At 37.3% G+C, this 14,961-nt stretch overlaps 2 protein-coding genes across 2 annotated transcripts; one reads left to right on the top strand and one right to left on the bottom strand.

Annotated features, from left to right (window-relative positions):
- The first annotated feature begins 5,758 nt into the window (after positions 1 to 5,758).
- LOC103400967 (GATA transcription factor 5) lies at positions 5,759 to 7,388 on the top strand. Its single transcript, XM_008339667.4, has 3 exons — positions 5,759 to 5,923; positions 6,042 to 6,377; positions 6,464 to 7,388. The coding sequence occupies exons 1-3, from the start codon at positions 5,759 to 5,761 to the stop codon at positions 7,133 to 7,135; spliced, it is 1,173 nt and encodes a 390-aa protein (XP_008337889.3). The 3' UTR covers positions 7,136 to 7,388.
- Positions 7,389 to 14,195: 6,807 nt separating this feature from the next.
- LOC103407092 (glycine-rich cell wall structural protein 2-like) lies at positions 14,196 to 14,864 on the bottom strand. The gene has a single exon (XM_008346044.3). It carries the CDS (start codon positions 14,862 to 14,864, stop codon positions 14,196 to 14,198), a length of 669 nt encoding a protein of 222 aa, XP_008344266.3.
- Positions 14,865 to 14,961: the final 97 nt, after the last annotated feature.

The following is a 14,961-nucleotide window of genomic DNA, read 5'->3' as shown; positions in this document are numbered from 1 at the left end:
GGATTTGGCACTAAGTGCAAAAAGGGATTTGAAATAAAATCAATGATTAGAACGATAGCTAAATCAAATTATAAACTTTGGTTCTAATCCAAGAGGATTCTTTTGGTGAGGATCCGAAGAGGATTCTGATAATCTGTAAATTGTGTTCGTTCATCGTATATCGTGCATTTTGTTTTTATCAGATATTGATCATCACAAGAGGATCCGACGAGGATCTGGAGTCGGTTCTAATTAAATTTGGCCTGACACCATTTGACCTAAATAGATGAGGTGAATAAGATTATTGAGTTGATATAATCAAGATTTTTTTAGTACATTTTTTCGTTGTTTTATTGAATTCACTTGTGCTACAACCAATGTTTGAAACTTTTTGATGCAGTCGATATTTACCTAAAAATATCAAAAAAAATCAAAGAAAGATATGGATTTCCAATATAACAGTTAAATATCGAAGGACTGGTATGCGACATTTTCTAAATTTTTATTTTTAGTTTTTACATTTTTGAGTAAATATCTATCATTTTTATCGAAAACAATTAATATCAATATCGATATTTTCATAAATTTGCATATTAATATTTCTATCAATTCTGATATTTTAAACACTTATTAAATTACATATAACTGAGAGCAGCCTTGCGCCTGCCTCTTGCCTTTAGGTTCAAATCCACATCTATGTAGCTTATGGTAGTTCAGTAGATCACTTTGAAAAGAAAAAGAAAAAAAAAACCCTATTAGATTTATTAACCATCAACTACTTAATTAGTAATATCACGTAACAAATTAAATGTCACATTCCGGGTTGGGCCCCACCACATTTTGGATTCGACTCTTCTGTAGCATGATATTGTCTGTTTTGGGCTCCAACCACGCCCTCACGGTTTTGTTTCTGGGACCTCACATGAGAACTTACTAGTGGGGTCACCCATCATGGGATTGCCCTCGCGCAAACTCACTTAACTTCAGAGTTCCAATGGAACCCAAAGCCAGTGAGCTCCTAAAAAACCTCGTGCTAATTGAAGGTGGGTATGTATATATAAGGCTTATAGGATCCATACCCTGGACGATGTGGGATGTTACAATCCACCCCCCTTAGGGGCCCGACATCCTCGTCGGCACACATCCGGCCATAGATTGGCTCTGATACCAAATTGTCACATCCCGGCCCGGGCTCCACCACATCCCAGGTTCGACTCCACCGTAGCACGATATTGTCCGTTTTGGGCCCCGACCACGCCCTCAAGGTTTTGTTTCTGGGAACTCACACGAGAACTTCCCAGTAGGTCACCATCATGAGATTGCTCTCGTGCAAACTCCCAAAATACCTCGTGCTAATTGGAGGTAGGTATGTACATATAAGGCTTCCAGGATTCATAACCCTGATCAATGTGGGATGTTATGCTAAAACAACCACCGCCTAATTAATATAACCTTCTACAAGTAAATCAAAACAAACTAAACAATAGGGGACCGACGCGCTCAAATAATATCACATAACAATAAGACAGGAGCACAAAAATTAACTTCAGCTTCAAATTCGGACAAATGGTAGGGTGAGAGCAAAAGAATAAGGAATCATTTGAGCATGTATATTTAATAATTTTTGGTTTGTGAAAAGAATCATGAGAGGAGGGAGACTTGGAGACAAAAGCTGGGGCCATGTCATTGACTCATTGGTACGTATCATCATCAACTTTCTCTGGCTTTGCTTCAAAGCCATGTCTGTATGTTGGTACTCTTACTGCTGTCGTTGAAGAACTTGATCATTGTGGGTTCGTGGATTGGGTTTCAGAAGGGCATCGTATAAATTTGGTCGTACCAAAACGGGCAGGCATTTGATGGATTATAAATTATATTTTAGTTTTTGAGTTTGAGTTTGTTCCTGTCCGCATAAATTTACTAACTGTTTCCATTTCTAAGAAAAATATCATATTTCATGGTTGGTTCTTTCATAAATTATTGTCCAATTTATGTAGGGAGTATGATTTTTTGGGGTTAAAACACAAATACTCTGGCAATGCATCTAGTAACAATTCATTCATACTCTTTAGAAAAGCGATATTTTTATGAGGATGGTGGAACGAATATAAGGCACCTGTCGATTAGGAATGAAAAATGATAATTGCACACTGTTTTTTACTTTTGCACGTTTTTCTTTACTTTTGGTCATTGAATCTAATAAATTAAGAGAACTGTTATTAACACTCCAAAAATCTCATTATACACTTCAAGCTTTCTATATTTGGAGAGAAAAATATACTTTTGAGGAGTGTAGAATGAAATTTTTGGAGTGCCAACAATATTTCCTTAAATTAATCAATATCAAACATGAGTCTGTAGGGGAAGAAAGATTGTGTGTCTTTCATTTCCATTTTTTTTTTGTCAAACATAAACGTCATTGATAGATGAAGATGTTACAAGAGATATACATAAAAACAAGTTGTAATTAGGTCAAAAAGTCAAAGAAACCTAAGCAAAGCACATAATGACTTTATCAGACTCAGTTCGTTGACAAAAGTCGTCATCGCCACAGCCATCGTGCATCTTGCCATTCCATCACTCAGGGGAGTGAATTTACCATCAGCACCAACAAAAACCAAAGGCTCCAAAACAAAATACACATACAAAGCAACCCCAAATTAAAAACAAAACAAATCCCTAATTTCACAACATCTAAGATCCACAACCAATACATTAAATTTCTCCAAAAAACACTCAACCAACGAAAGAAACAACCAAACCTAGCAACCATGTCCACCACTTGATGATCATCAAACCAACAAAGCAAGTCGACAAAACATAATCAAAATCGCAAAAGGAGGTGGCGTAGAGACCCAAACCACCAAAGTGGTTTTCACATCTTCATATGAGTGAGCGACCACTTACTCTCGAGGTGGGTAGCAAACACAATGGCTAGATAAGTCTTCTCATTCGAAGGCAACCATATAGTAAGCAATTGGAGGAGTTTGCCGCCTACCCATAGAGTCGTAGACCCAAAGGGAGTGGGCGGCATTCGGAGGGTTTTCTCACAAGCGGCGCAGTAGGATTGTTTGAATAACAGAAATATGTGTAATAATTCATCTTCTTTCTTTTCTTTTTTCTTTTTTGTCAAACATTAATTCATCAATTTAAACTTGTAAATCATTTAAGAAGTGATTCTCGTATGTTCGTTTTAACTTTTATGCATACCTTTTTATTTTATACATCTTGATTCAAATGATAGAAATAAATATATGGGTCTACAAAAGAAGAAAATGAGTGTATCTCCATAAAGAAGAAATCAGGTGTACATCAATTGTTGCCACACCATTATTACGATATTTGAAAAAAATCAAACTCATCTTTGATACCAACACACCAACGCATTGTTACTCGAAGCCTCCAAGGGTTCTTGTTCTTGTATTGTATTTAACATTGTTCATAGAAAGTGATCATGGTTCTGAAACATGCAGATACGACGTGCATTTATTTTATTATTTGTAAAATATTTTGGCTTGCATTTCGCATCATTGTTCTAGTGTGCAAAGTAATATTCGAGAAAAATGAAATGTTAATTAGGGTAAAAGTGAAAAAATAATAATACAAGAAGCCTAGAAGGTTGACCTTCTTGCATGATAATTATTAGTTTAATTTGACAGAAAAATCAATTTCAACTCAACCCATAGAAAAAAAATCAAAATCATTGAAAATTATTAAGAAATTTCAACGAGAATTGTCAAAATGATAGCTTGGTACGTTTGTGCCAATACTGACGATTGGGTATTGGATTAATTATGTGCATGCTACAAGTCATCTTGACAATGATAAAACATTAGTGTGTAGTTATCAAGTGTGTACAAAAATTAGTTCATAAGGAATTGTCTCACTTAAAGAATAATCAAAGAATAAACATAAAACTAAATAACTTGTCGATGAAGGTAAATTTGGACTGTTAAATAAAACGAAATTTAAATATGATCAACTGTATAATCACACTATTCTCTTTTTGTACGCCTTTCTTTCAAATCAATTAATGTTAATTTCCTCAACAAAAATAAAATAACTACACTTATTATAATCTCTTTCGTTTCTTAAAATTTTAATTAAAACCTGATGAAAAAGGGTTGTCGAAATAATTAATTTGAAACTACTAACTAAAACGAGATAAAACGATTATCTGCCAAGTGCAAACACATGAAATCTTTTCAAAGTCGTTAATCAAAATGAGATCATTACGCACATACTAATTTAAAAACTGAAATATAATTTAACGGCTACCAAAAATGTCAACTTTAAACCAAAATCTCAACCAGTTTAGTGAAGATTTAAGTCGCATTGAATTCCGTGGTACGCTCTGAAACGACAAAGTTTTGGTGGGAAAAAAAATTAAAAGAAAAAAGAACAAAAGCAAAGCGTAATTTAGGGGTTACATTGGTAATAAAGCACGAAAACAAAGAGCGCGGAAACAAAAACTTCAAGTGATTAACCAAGATGAGCGGCGATCAACGCGGTAGGCAGATTATGTAATTTAGGCCAAAGTAAGGGGTAATTTGATTTCGTTGCTTATTAAAGAAGAAAAGTAAAAAGGTAAAAAGGAGGAAAATACAACAAAGGTGCCTGTTTTCCTAGGTATTGACGAACCCATGAATTCCCATGGAACGAACGGTCCGAACCAACACCGTGTAATTCTTATCCAAAATTAAATAAAAAATTCGGAAAAAATACACTAAAATGGAAGTTATAAAAATATGGGTGGTGCTTGTGGATATGATGGCCTACCGTATTTTGTACAAAACCCAAACAAGGGAGAAGAAAATATATCTGATTCAGCGGTACCCGATTTTCGTTTGGTTAAAACATGTTTAAATCCGACTTATAGTTTCTCATAAAAGCGTGAACAATATGTTTCTATAACGAATGTATGAATAATATGAACAAAACATTGTGACTTGATGTGGATGATTATAGCTCATTTAATTATAACATGTAAATTCATTATAGGACATTAATCATTACGTTTTTTTTAATATAACAACACATTACGGGATTTGTGTTTGTCATATTAAAAAATTTATGGGCTAAGAGCTCGTTTATAAATACTTTTAAAATAACTAAAAACGTTTTTGATAAAATTGATTTTGGTGCTTTTGATTAAAGTACTTTTTCAGTATCTACTTAAATTTTTTTTTACTAAGAATTTGTTTTAAAAATATTTTTATAAAAATCACTTTCAGTAATTTTAAACAAGAAAATAACATTTTTCGATTGAATTGTTTTTCCTTTTAAAAACATTAATTGAAACTATATGATTTAATGGTACAGAGACTGGAGCCATTTAGTACTATGGTCTGGTGGTATTCCTCTTCACTTGGAAGTGAGAGATCTTAGGTTCGAATCTCGTGGATTACGAATTCGAAACCAAATTAAGTTGCCCATTGTGTGGCTTAGCCGAACTTCCCATTCCTTTTGTATAAAAATATCGATGTATTAAAAAAAAAGGGTACAAAAACTGGAAACGTATCCAAAAAGGTGTAAATACAAAGAACATTAATGGGTGGATGTATAAAGTGTGAGGGTGCACAAAGAAAAAAAAGGTAATTGTTTTTTTAACAAAAGATATTATGTTCATTAAAGGAGAATGGTAAGCTTAGCTTCACAATAAATTAGTAATAATGTAGTTTAAATTCGCTTTTGATGATATCAAACTTAATAGTGAAAAAATTAAAAGAGAAACGGGCACTTTTAGTAATAGGCCACGGACGCTTCCAGCCCTAATTCAATGCTTTACCAAACTCACCCTCCCCTTTTTATTCCAATTCCATCCCTCTCCCCCTTTACTTGTTCTATCCTTTCTTCTACCTCCACCTCTCCCCTCTCTCTCTCCTCCCACTCTCTCTCTCCTCCTCTTCTGCTCTCCTCCTCCCAACTCTCCCCTCCCCAACAGGTACTTAACAACAAAAAATTGAGATTTCTTTTCAAATTGTATGAAAAAAAACCGAAATAATTGAAAAAAGAATGTTGCTTTATTTTGTTTCTGGGTTTTTCTGGTTCTGTTTTCATAGGTTGGAACTGAAATGGAATGCGTGGAAGCGGCTCTGAAGACTAGTATTAGGAAGGAGATGGCCGTGAAGGCGGCCGGCCCGCAAGCGGTGGTCTTTGACGACTTGTTGTGGGGCGGCGCCGTCGTCAACGGCCAAAATGCTTGCGACGATTTCTCGGTCGACGACCTTCTCGACTTCTCGAACGAAGACGGGTTCTTTGTAACGGAGGGCGAGGAAGAAGACGATAAGGAAAAAGTCAAGGCCTTTGTCTCTGTTTCTCCCCAGAAGCAGAACCAGGAAACGGAAAAGTCCAATTTGTCGGAAAAAGTTGAACCGGCGAGCGAACTCAGCGTGCCGGTACTTATTTTTTCAAATTTCCGTGTTCAGAATGGTGTTCTTTACTGCTTTTAGTGGTTTTTGACCAAAGCTACGTTTTTTTACAGGCGGACGACTTGGTGAACCTCGAATGGTTGTCTCATTTCGTCGAGGATTCCTTCTCGGAATTCGCGACGGCCCTTCCGGCCGTGTTCGTGCCAGAGAATCCCATGTCCGAGAAGAGACCCGACCCGGAAACCGCTTTCCCGGAAAAGCCCTGTTTCAAGACTCCGGTTCCGGCAAAGGCTAGAAGCAAGCGGACCAGGACCGGCGGCCGGGTCTGGTCACTTGGCTCGCCGTCGCTCACAGAGTCCTCGAGTTCGAGTTCGTCGTCGTCTTCCTCCTCTCCGTCTAACCCCTGGCTCATTTACCCCTCCACACAGAACCAGGAACCGGGTGAACCGGTCTTGTCCCTGGAGAAGCCACCGAAGAAGCCGAAGAGAAGACTGGTGGACGGAAGTTCGAGCCAGCCACCGCGGCGGTGCAGCCATTGTGGGGTCCAAAAAACCCCTCAGTGGAGAACCGGCCCAAACGGAGCCAAGACCCTCTGTAACGCATGCGGGGTCCGGTACAAGTCGGGTCGGCTCTTGCCGGAGTACCGTCCCGCATGTAGCCCGACGTTTTCGAGCGAGTTGCACTCCAACCACCACCGCAAAGTCCTAGAGATGCGGCGGAAGAAGGAAGGCCCGGGCACCCCCGAACCCGGTTTGACCAGACCTCCGGTGGTGCCCAGTTTTTGATTAGGAAGTAGTTCCACCAAAAAAAGGTTGAAAGATTAGTCAGCAAGTAGGGAAGAGAGGACAGAGTGAACCGGGCTTAGATTAAACCCGGTTCAAACAGGCCGAGTTAGTGTACATTTTTTCCGTTTATTGCATGGTGGTGGTGGGTGCGGCAGGTTTGTAGGGATGTAACTGATTAGGCAGCAGAATTTACTAGTTTACTTAATATGTACTTAATTTTAAATTATATTCTTTGTTGGTTTAATTTGCTAAATCCGTGTGTTTGTGGGATTTAAATTTAATTTTTCCCTAATTTTTCTCTAATTTTTAGTTTCTTTTTTTTTTTTGAGAGGGAAAGGAGGATTTGGTGGTCTAACCGACCCTTTTCAAACCGCTCAACTTTTTTAATTTGGTGGCCGTTGGAAAGCAAAAATGTTATGAAGGAAGCGCGCCACGAGACGAGAGAGTGAGAGAAGGGTCCAAAAACGACATATTTTCAAGTGGCGTAATCTGCACGCTGAATGCTGAATCCTGACCGTTGGATTCGAAAGTGGGCGCTTCGTTTCCTGCAATGTTCTGAAAGAGTTGTGGGAGTTGCTTTTTTGGGTTTTGGTGCTGGTTTGGAGCCATCCCCATTTCCACAGTGGGTATTTGGACGTAACAATGAACTGTTTCAAGAGATATTTATCGGCAGGTTTGGTTGTTTGGTTCTGAAATTGTCTTCGGAGAGATAAAATCTGTCCTGGTTCGGTATATCTTCTTGTGTTTACAACACTCATCACGAAACTTGATCTACTCTATAACGAGAGAAACTGTTGCATGGTTGCCGTATATATTAGGGTAAATCTCGCATCATATTGAACCAGTGCGGTGTCGAGTGTGAACACAATGATGGTTTGGTCTACCCTCGGCTACATGAAATTTTCACATGGTTGTCCTACTAATCCACCTCGGGTTGAACAAGAACTGAGTTGGTTGAGATCAAAATGCAGAGCAATATGGGGTTTATGATTTTGCAAGAATTATCTTATGGATGACGTGATTAGATCAGGTGTTCAAACTCAAGTTTTTCTCCTCAGGAACGCAACAAATATTCTCGTGTTTATGGCTTTAAAGGCTACAATGTCAGGTGGGTAGAGGTCAGTCGATAAGGCAAAGACCTTCAACCAGTCACAGGCCATGTTTCGGAATTTAAATGAGGGTGCCGCGAGCACACACTTGAGTGGTGACAACCATAATTACCACCAAGCCATGACTCATCATTCCATGTTGGTAGTCTTGTTTACAAGCATACAGAAAAAGAAAAAAGTTTTCTAATCCTTTCTTGATTTCAAAACCGATACCCCTATAAATCAAATTAAAATACTTTGGTTTTGCAATACGAATATCATTGAGTAACTACAAAAGTGGCCGGTATTATTATTATTATTATTAATTTAACCGCAAAGTTCATTCCACTCAAACATTGCTATCATGAAAAGTAATTTTGAGAAGAATTTATTGATAAACAAGAAAAATACAATATGTCAAGAGGGACATGAGCCCAAACCTGGACCATTAAAATTGCCGGTATGTTAGCCCTAACATTAGGTTGGAACGTAAGAATGCCGGAAAAATTGTCAGAATTAAGTTAGACCAAAAGTTTGATTCTTTAAAGTTGTGATATGAGTCTGTGTTAATCATTTTATCTTGATTTTATGAGTGTCTAGCTTTGGTTTCTTGAAACAACAAATGTCTAGTTAAAAGTTAACTTTATGTAAAGTTTTTTAGTTGCGGTTAAGTTTTATTACCATTGTCGATCAACCAGACTGCACAAAGAATTACTAATTACATACACATATACCATAAACTCTATCCTCAAATTCTATAATTGCAAGTTATAAGAATTTTTTTATAAAGAAATGCCAAAGAGATTATCTTAATGTAAAACTCTCCATGAACTCTCGGTCATTTCATACTTTTAGCACAATATTTTATAATGTTAATACGCAAATTAACGTTGAATAGTACAGAGCTACAAACATCCTTGACCTTGAGGGATATGATAGGAACATCACTTTATGTTTTATTTATTTATAAAGAAGATGCATTTACCATTTCATATATATAATATGTTTGAGGGTACTAAAAACTGCAGAGAAAATTTTCAAATATTTAGACCTCGAACTTGCGTTGCTGCTGGCGGGAATAGGATGCCATGTGGGTTTCATATGGAATATCCAGTTTACATTGAGCATGCCATTTGTCGTCATTACTTGTACATCCATTTGTCCTCAGTCACCATTTATTTTTCTTTTAATTTGTATATAACTTTGCTGCTGGCCGGTTTATAATTTAATTAGACAGAAAAGATTAAACTAAGATTAAACTACATATTGTTTTTCTCTATACATATATAGTGGCACAATCAAGTTAATTATATTTTTAAATACTATAATATTGAGCTAAATATTGTTTTTTGTATAGCACAATGAGCAAGTTAATTATATACATTAAATACTTTAAAATGTAATATTATTAAAAGGAAAATGAGGGTTCAAAACTACTACAATAATTTAGGGAATGAAAAGTTTTGAATTCGGAATGTATGAGTTTAAAATTATTATATTGTTAAAGGGAAAATGAGGTTCGAAACTACTTTAATAATTTAGGGAAAAGAAAAGTTTTGAATTCTGAACGTATAAGTTTAAACTATTATATTATTAAAGAGAAAATGAGGGTTCAAAACTATTATAATCATTTAGAGCAGGGAAAAGTTTCGAATTTGGAACGGATGATTTTAAAACTACTATACTTTAAATACTCTAATATTGAACTAAATATTCAAACCCAAGTCTGCTCATCAGTTGTACCCATCTCATTATTTGAATAATCAAATTCTAAATTCCAAGAAGAAGAAACCACATTCTTGTACTCAAGCACAGACATGACTATCCAGAGTCAAATATAAAGTCTTTTCTTGTTCTCGCATCTTTACAAGGAAATACAATATCCACTAATGTTTATAATATTTATAGCCATTTTTAAGGAATTGCCTTTGCTGGCACTCCATTTTCATTACTTCAATATTGAAGTGTAAATTGTTGCATGCTTACTTATTAGGAATGAGGGAAGTTAAGAATGACGGAAATAAGGATGAGGATTGGATAAGTACTCCCTCCTAATTGTGGAATCTTTACTTTAAGACGAGACCACATATTTTTATTTTTTATTTTTTTAACGTAAACGTATAGTAAGTTAGGAATTGCAATGGTTTACTTTCTTCTCATATACATTCATGGCAGAATAACGCTATTTGAATTTATTTATCACCTTACTGATCAACTCCCTAATAATGACGTATGCAATCTGGATTTGTTGTCCACCTTTCTGATCGACTCTCTAATAGAGGCATACTCCACTAACGTACGTGATCAATAATTAAAGTTCAAATATTATCATAGCAACATTTACCTAACAAAATCTTGTAGAATTGTGCTTTAAAAAGTTTGGCAGCAGGTGTAAAATCACATGGTTTCTTAGCCATAATAAGCATATGAAAATCGAGACGGGTTCTACCAAAATCAAACTGCCACAAAACCTAAAGATGTACGAAATACCAAGTGTGGGCAAAATGGCATGGAAAAAATTGGGTGCGCTACCAAAATTGTTGAGTGGCAATTACGTGATGACCATCTCCCACCAGTTCCAACCACTCTCAAACGTCTATAATAGTGCAACATTAAGGACGGATGCATTTGTCCACTTGTGTGGGACTTGCATGCCTTCGGGTTTTCTTAGGGTTTTGACCTTCTGATTCTGAGCCTTCCATGCCACAAAAGCTTTATGAAGTATCTTCACGTGCAAAATGAACATGATCATGAGCCAAAAAATGAACAACTGATCAAGTATAAGATCATGAGTTATACGTACCCTCTTATTTGAATCAAGTTTGATGCCTTTGATAATAGAAAATTTGTCAAATTCCAAAAAAAAAAAAAAAAAAAAAAAGTATTCTTTTACTCCCAAAGGCCATAAAAACCAATGATGATGTTGATGATGGTGATGCAGATGTGTGGTTAGTAGTAATAAATTAGGTTAATTAAATATATTTATCTGTGTTAGAAATAACAAACATTCAGTTGTCAAATTTCTGGGCCGGCCTTTCACTCAAAGAGTAGTGATGTGGGGTGCATGGGATGGATTTGTCTCGTGCCCTCCATTTGAAAAATCCAAAGGCAAAAAGCTCCTCTCTCTCTCTCTCTCTCTCTCTCTCTCTCTCTCTCTCTCCCCATTATCTATAACATTCACATGGTGGTAGTGAGGATTGATTGTGCCCACCTCTCACCCAACTTTTCTTGAACATAATGTTTGTTCAAGAATCACCAGCCATTTGGTGGCCTTGTAGTTAGTTCTTTGCATGTACTACTTGTACCTGTTTGCAAATAGGAGTTTACTCATCAGTTCAGCAGCTTCAGCCCCATCCAAATAATGCATGGGTCCTGTTCAGTCTTAATACCTTGTTTTTATCTTTGCTCTCGGACTTAGAGTTACATTAATGAATTAATAATTTGAATGCATATGTGCAAGTTGATATTTGATTTTGTGTGGTGCCTATCTAGCAAGCCAAGTGGTAAGACTTTTTGGTAGCACGGTGGATACGAAGACATTATTGTGTAGTACTTGAACACGTTGCATGACATAACCAATCCACATGCATATTATAATATAGTGGTTGATTCAGGATTCATATCTCATGGGGTCATAATAGTGCAAAAGATCTTTTTGAATGAACCATATTAGTGAGGCATTTAGTTTATAACATTTGGTGGATGCTTGTCGTTATTTGTTTAGGTTATTTGAAAAAGAAATCTAACAGTACAAAAGAGTCCCCATAGAATTCCTGTAGGATTCTTATAGGACCTTCTAAAGCTTTAGTAGGGTCCCAGGACCCCGTACGTCCCTTTAATGGAATTAAGATTCTCTTCGGATCTCTATGTCCGGAGCCAACGGACTAAGAAGTTCAGACTGTTAAAGAGAGAAATCTGAACCATTCAAGGGCTTGGTTTTGTGTGGGTGGGCCAATGTGATGGTTTAATGAGGGCCGCACAAGTATAAATTGAGTAGTCCATATTTTTAGGTCCGGTTGGACACAAAGATCCGAACAGGATCTTGATTCCCCTTAATGAATCCATCCTTGAATATAGTTTCTATTGGTTAAATTATAAAACTCATCCTCTACTCACTTATAACACATAATATGTGACCTAATCATACTACGTAGCATAGTTCGCGTACCACGCAGTTTCTGTTAACAGTAATGACCTAATGGGAATGCCAAATGCAATGAGCATTTCAATTTGCGAAGTAGGATGGTACGGTCATGGAGCTAAACAGGCTCCTACTTCGGATTTGGCTAGAAGAGAAGTAGATTTAACCACAGGAATGTCCCACATATATGAACCTTTCCTTAAATATGATCGAATCATGTGTTTACAAATGGTTGGTTTATAAAGTCAATATGTCCATAAAATTTGGTTATATATTATTGGTTTGATAAGATAACATCATCGAAGTTTTCAAGTCAATACTTCTAATTTATCGAGTTTAGAAGTCCAAATCTTGTTAAACAGATATTTCATCAGGAATTATTATAATAGCATAATTGTGTTACTATCACTTGAATCTGGCAATCTGCCATGTGCCTTTGCTGTCTACTACGACTCCCATGCTAGTCTGATAGAACAAAAAACTTTGTTTCACTATTTTTTCTTTAGGGGGTAATGTTTTGCTTGTCAAATTAATGTGGCCTATGGTTGGAGATGAATTCTAGACTCGTAATTCACACGTAACGTCTTAAGTTCGATTCTTAGTTCATGTGAATCACACGATGGTAGTCAAGAGAAAGTTGAAATGCCTTTATGAATCTTCCTAACCCTGAAATGGTGGACTATAGTAGCGAAGCCACCAAATGGTCCCCCTTTTTTAAAAAAAAAATGTGAATACAACTTGAAACATTCTACTTACCGGAATACTTATGCTTAGTACTCTTAAATGATAATGAGCTTCACCACTTAGTTACCATTAAATGAGTTTAAATTTCGATGTTGTATGTAGTAAATCACGCGTATCTCACATAAAACATTGTGGTAGTGAGAAAAATGCACCGTCCAACTCATAATAAAAATGAATACCACTGGACCGTGATATTAGTTACTATTATGTACATATCCTATTTTTAAAAGAAAAACTAATGAAAATGGTTTGAAAACTTTGAGTTTTAATGATAAGGACAAAATAAAGGGTAAAGTGAATAGTACCAGGATTGACTTTTTAGTGTAAAAATATGATTTTTCGTTAAAATGAACAGTACCGGGTGCTTTTCGTTAAAGTTCCAATTTTTAAATCCGTAGTCCTATCAATCAGAGCCCATTTCTTTTGGTTGTAAGCCCATTTAGGAATGGAAATGCCGAATGACCATCAAGAGAGATGTGACCCTAAGCCCTTTTTGGGATCAATGCAATCTTCATTTTATAAGGGTTACTTTGGGACTGTTTCTATATGAACCGTTATGCTCATAAGTGCTTTTATTAGACTGTTATTGTAAACATGTCGAAATTCTTATTGTTAAACATGTAAAGAAGTACTGGACAAACATAATCAGAAGCAATTTTATGTTTTTTCCGTTAACGGAAGTCGGAAGTAATGTCGATTGTCGAAAAACGCTTTTATCCCTTCAAAAAGCAGTTTCAATTAGGCTGTTAGACCAGAGTCCACTTCTTCTTCCCAAAGCAAGGAAATCTTGGTGCACTAGTTGTGCTCTAATTACAGTGAAAAAAGAGAGATACGGAGCACATAAAGTGATAAGCTTTTTATTCATAGTTTTTCTCGCACAAGTGTTTTGGCCAATCACCAAAAATTGTCCAACACGAACATACACACAATACTCACTAGAAGGCTTTTTAAGGGAAAATTTCTCACGGTATATTTATATGGCATTATCTCACTATAATGAAGAAAGTGATTTGGAGTCCAATTTCTTGCACACTTTTACAAAGTTGATGGTCCATGCAATGTAAATGGCCAACCCATTTGCATTTCCTCAAGGGTTTCCTTTCCTGCCTCCAATTGATTTCGGATGGCCGCCACAACCCCAAGGCCCACAACCTCCACTGCTGCCTCCTCCCCAACCCCAACCTCCGCCTTGACCACCACCACCTCCTCCTCCTCCTCCACCACCACCACCCCCGCCTCCGCCGCCACCACCACCACCACCTCCACCTCCGCCACCTCCACCACCGCCTCCACTTCCTCCACCCCATCCATGGCCTTTACCATTCCCTCCACCCCCTCCACCTCCGCCTCCTCCACCGCCACCTCCGCCACCGCTACCTCCTCCTTTGCCCTTTCCTTTTCCATGCCTTCTCTTGTGGCCTATACCTTTTCCTTTCCCTTTGCCAGCTCCACCAGCCCCACCACTCCCACCACCTGCTCCTCCGCCACTTCCCCCACCATGACCACCATTTCCACCTCCACCTCCGCCACCGCCGCCTCCACTTCCACCTCCATTTTGATAGTTCTTGCTTTTGTCCAAACCTTCATCACCAGATGAAGTAGTCAGCTTGTGGACAGCGGTAGTAGTAGCATTACTAATCGCAGCAATGCCACCATCTATTCCATCAGAACCTTTGATCCCACCAACCAAAGATGAACTCAACACAAAAGCAAGACCCAAAAAAACTCCAAACAAAACCCTAGCCTTAGTTTCCATCTTCTGCCTTATGAACTTGAGCTCAATGCAAAATCCCAAGTCATCCCCAACCCTCTTTATACTCTTTGCACTGATTGTACTTCCAAGTGGCAATACC

Source organism: Malus domestica, chromosome 02, assembly GCF_042453785.1.
Source record: "Malus domestica chromosome 02, GDT2T_hap1".
Classification (NCBI taxonomy): domain Eukaryota; kingdom Viridiplantae; phylum Streptophyta; class Magnoliopsida; order Rosales; family Rosaceae; genus Malus; species Malus domestica.
The sequence above is the reverse complement of the archived record's forward strand: the minus strand, read 5'-3'. Positions and strand labels throughout refer to the sequence as shown.

Excerpts from the sequence above, each read along its gene's own strand:
- LOC103400967 (XM_008339667.4), top strand. The coding sequence starts at position 5,759 with ATGCTTTACCAAACTCACCCTCCCCTTTTTATTCCAATTCCATCCCTC. Across the intron at positions 5,924-6,041 it reads AACTCTCCCCTCCCCAACAG|GTTGGAACTGAAATGGAATG; the intron begins GTACTTAACAAC and ends CTGTTTTCATAG. Across the intron at positions 6,378-6,463 it reads CGAGCGAACTCAGCGTGCCG|GCGGACGACTTGGTGAACCT; the intron begins GTACTTATTTTT and ends GTTTTTTTACAG.
- LOC103407092 (XM_008346044.3), bottom strand. The coding sequence starts at position 14,864 with ATGGAAACTAAGGCTAGGGTTTTGTTTGGAGTTTTTTTGGGTCTTGCT.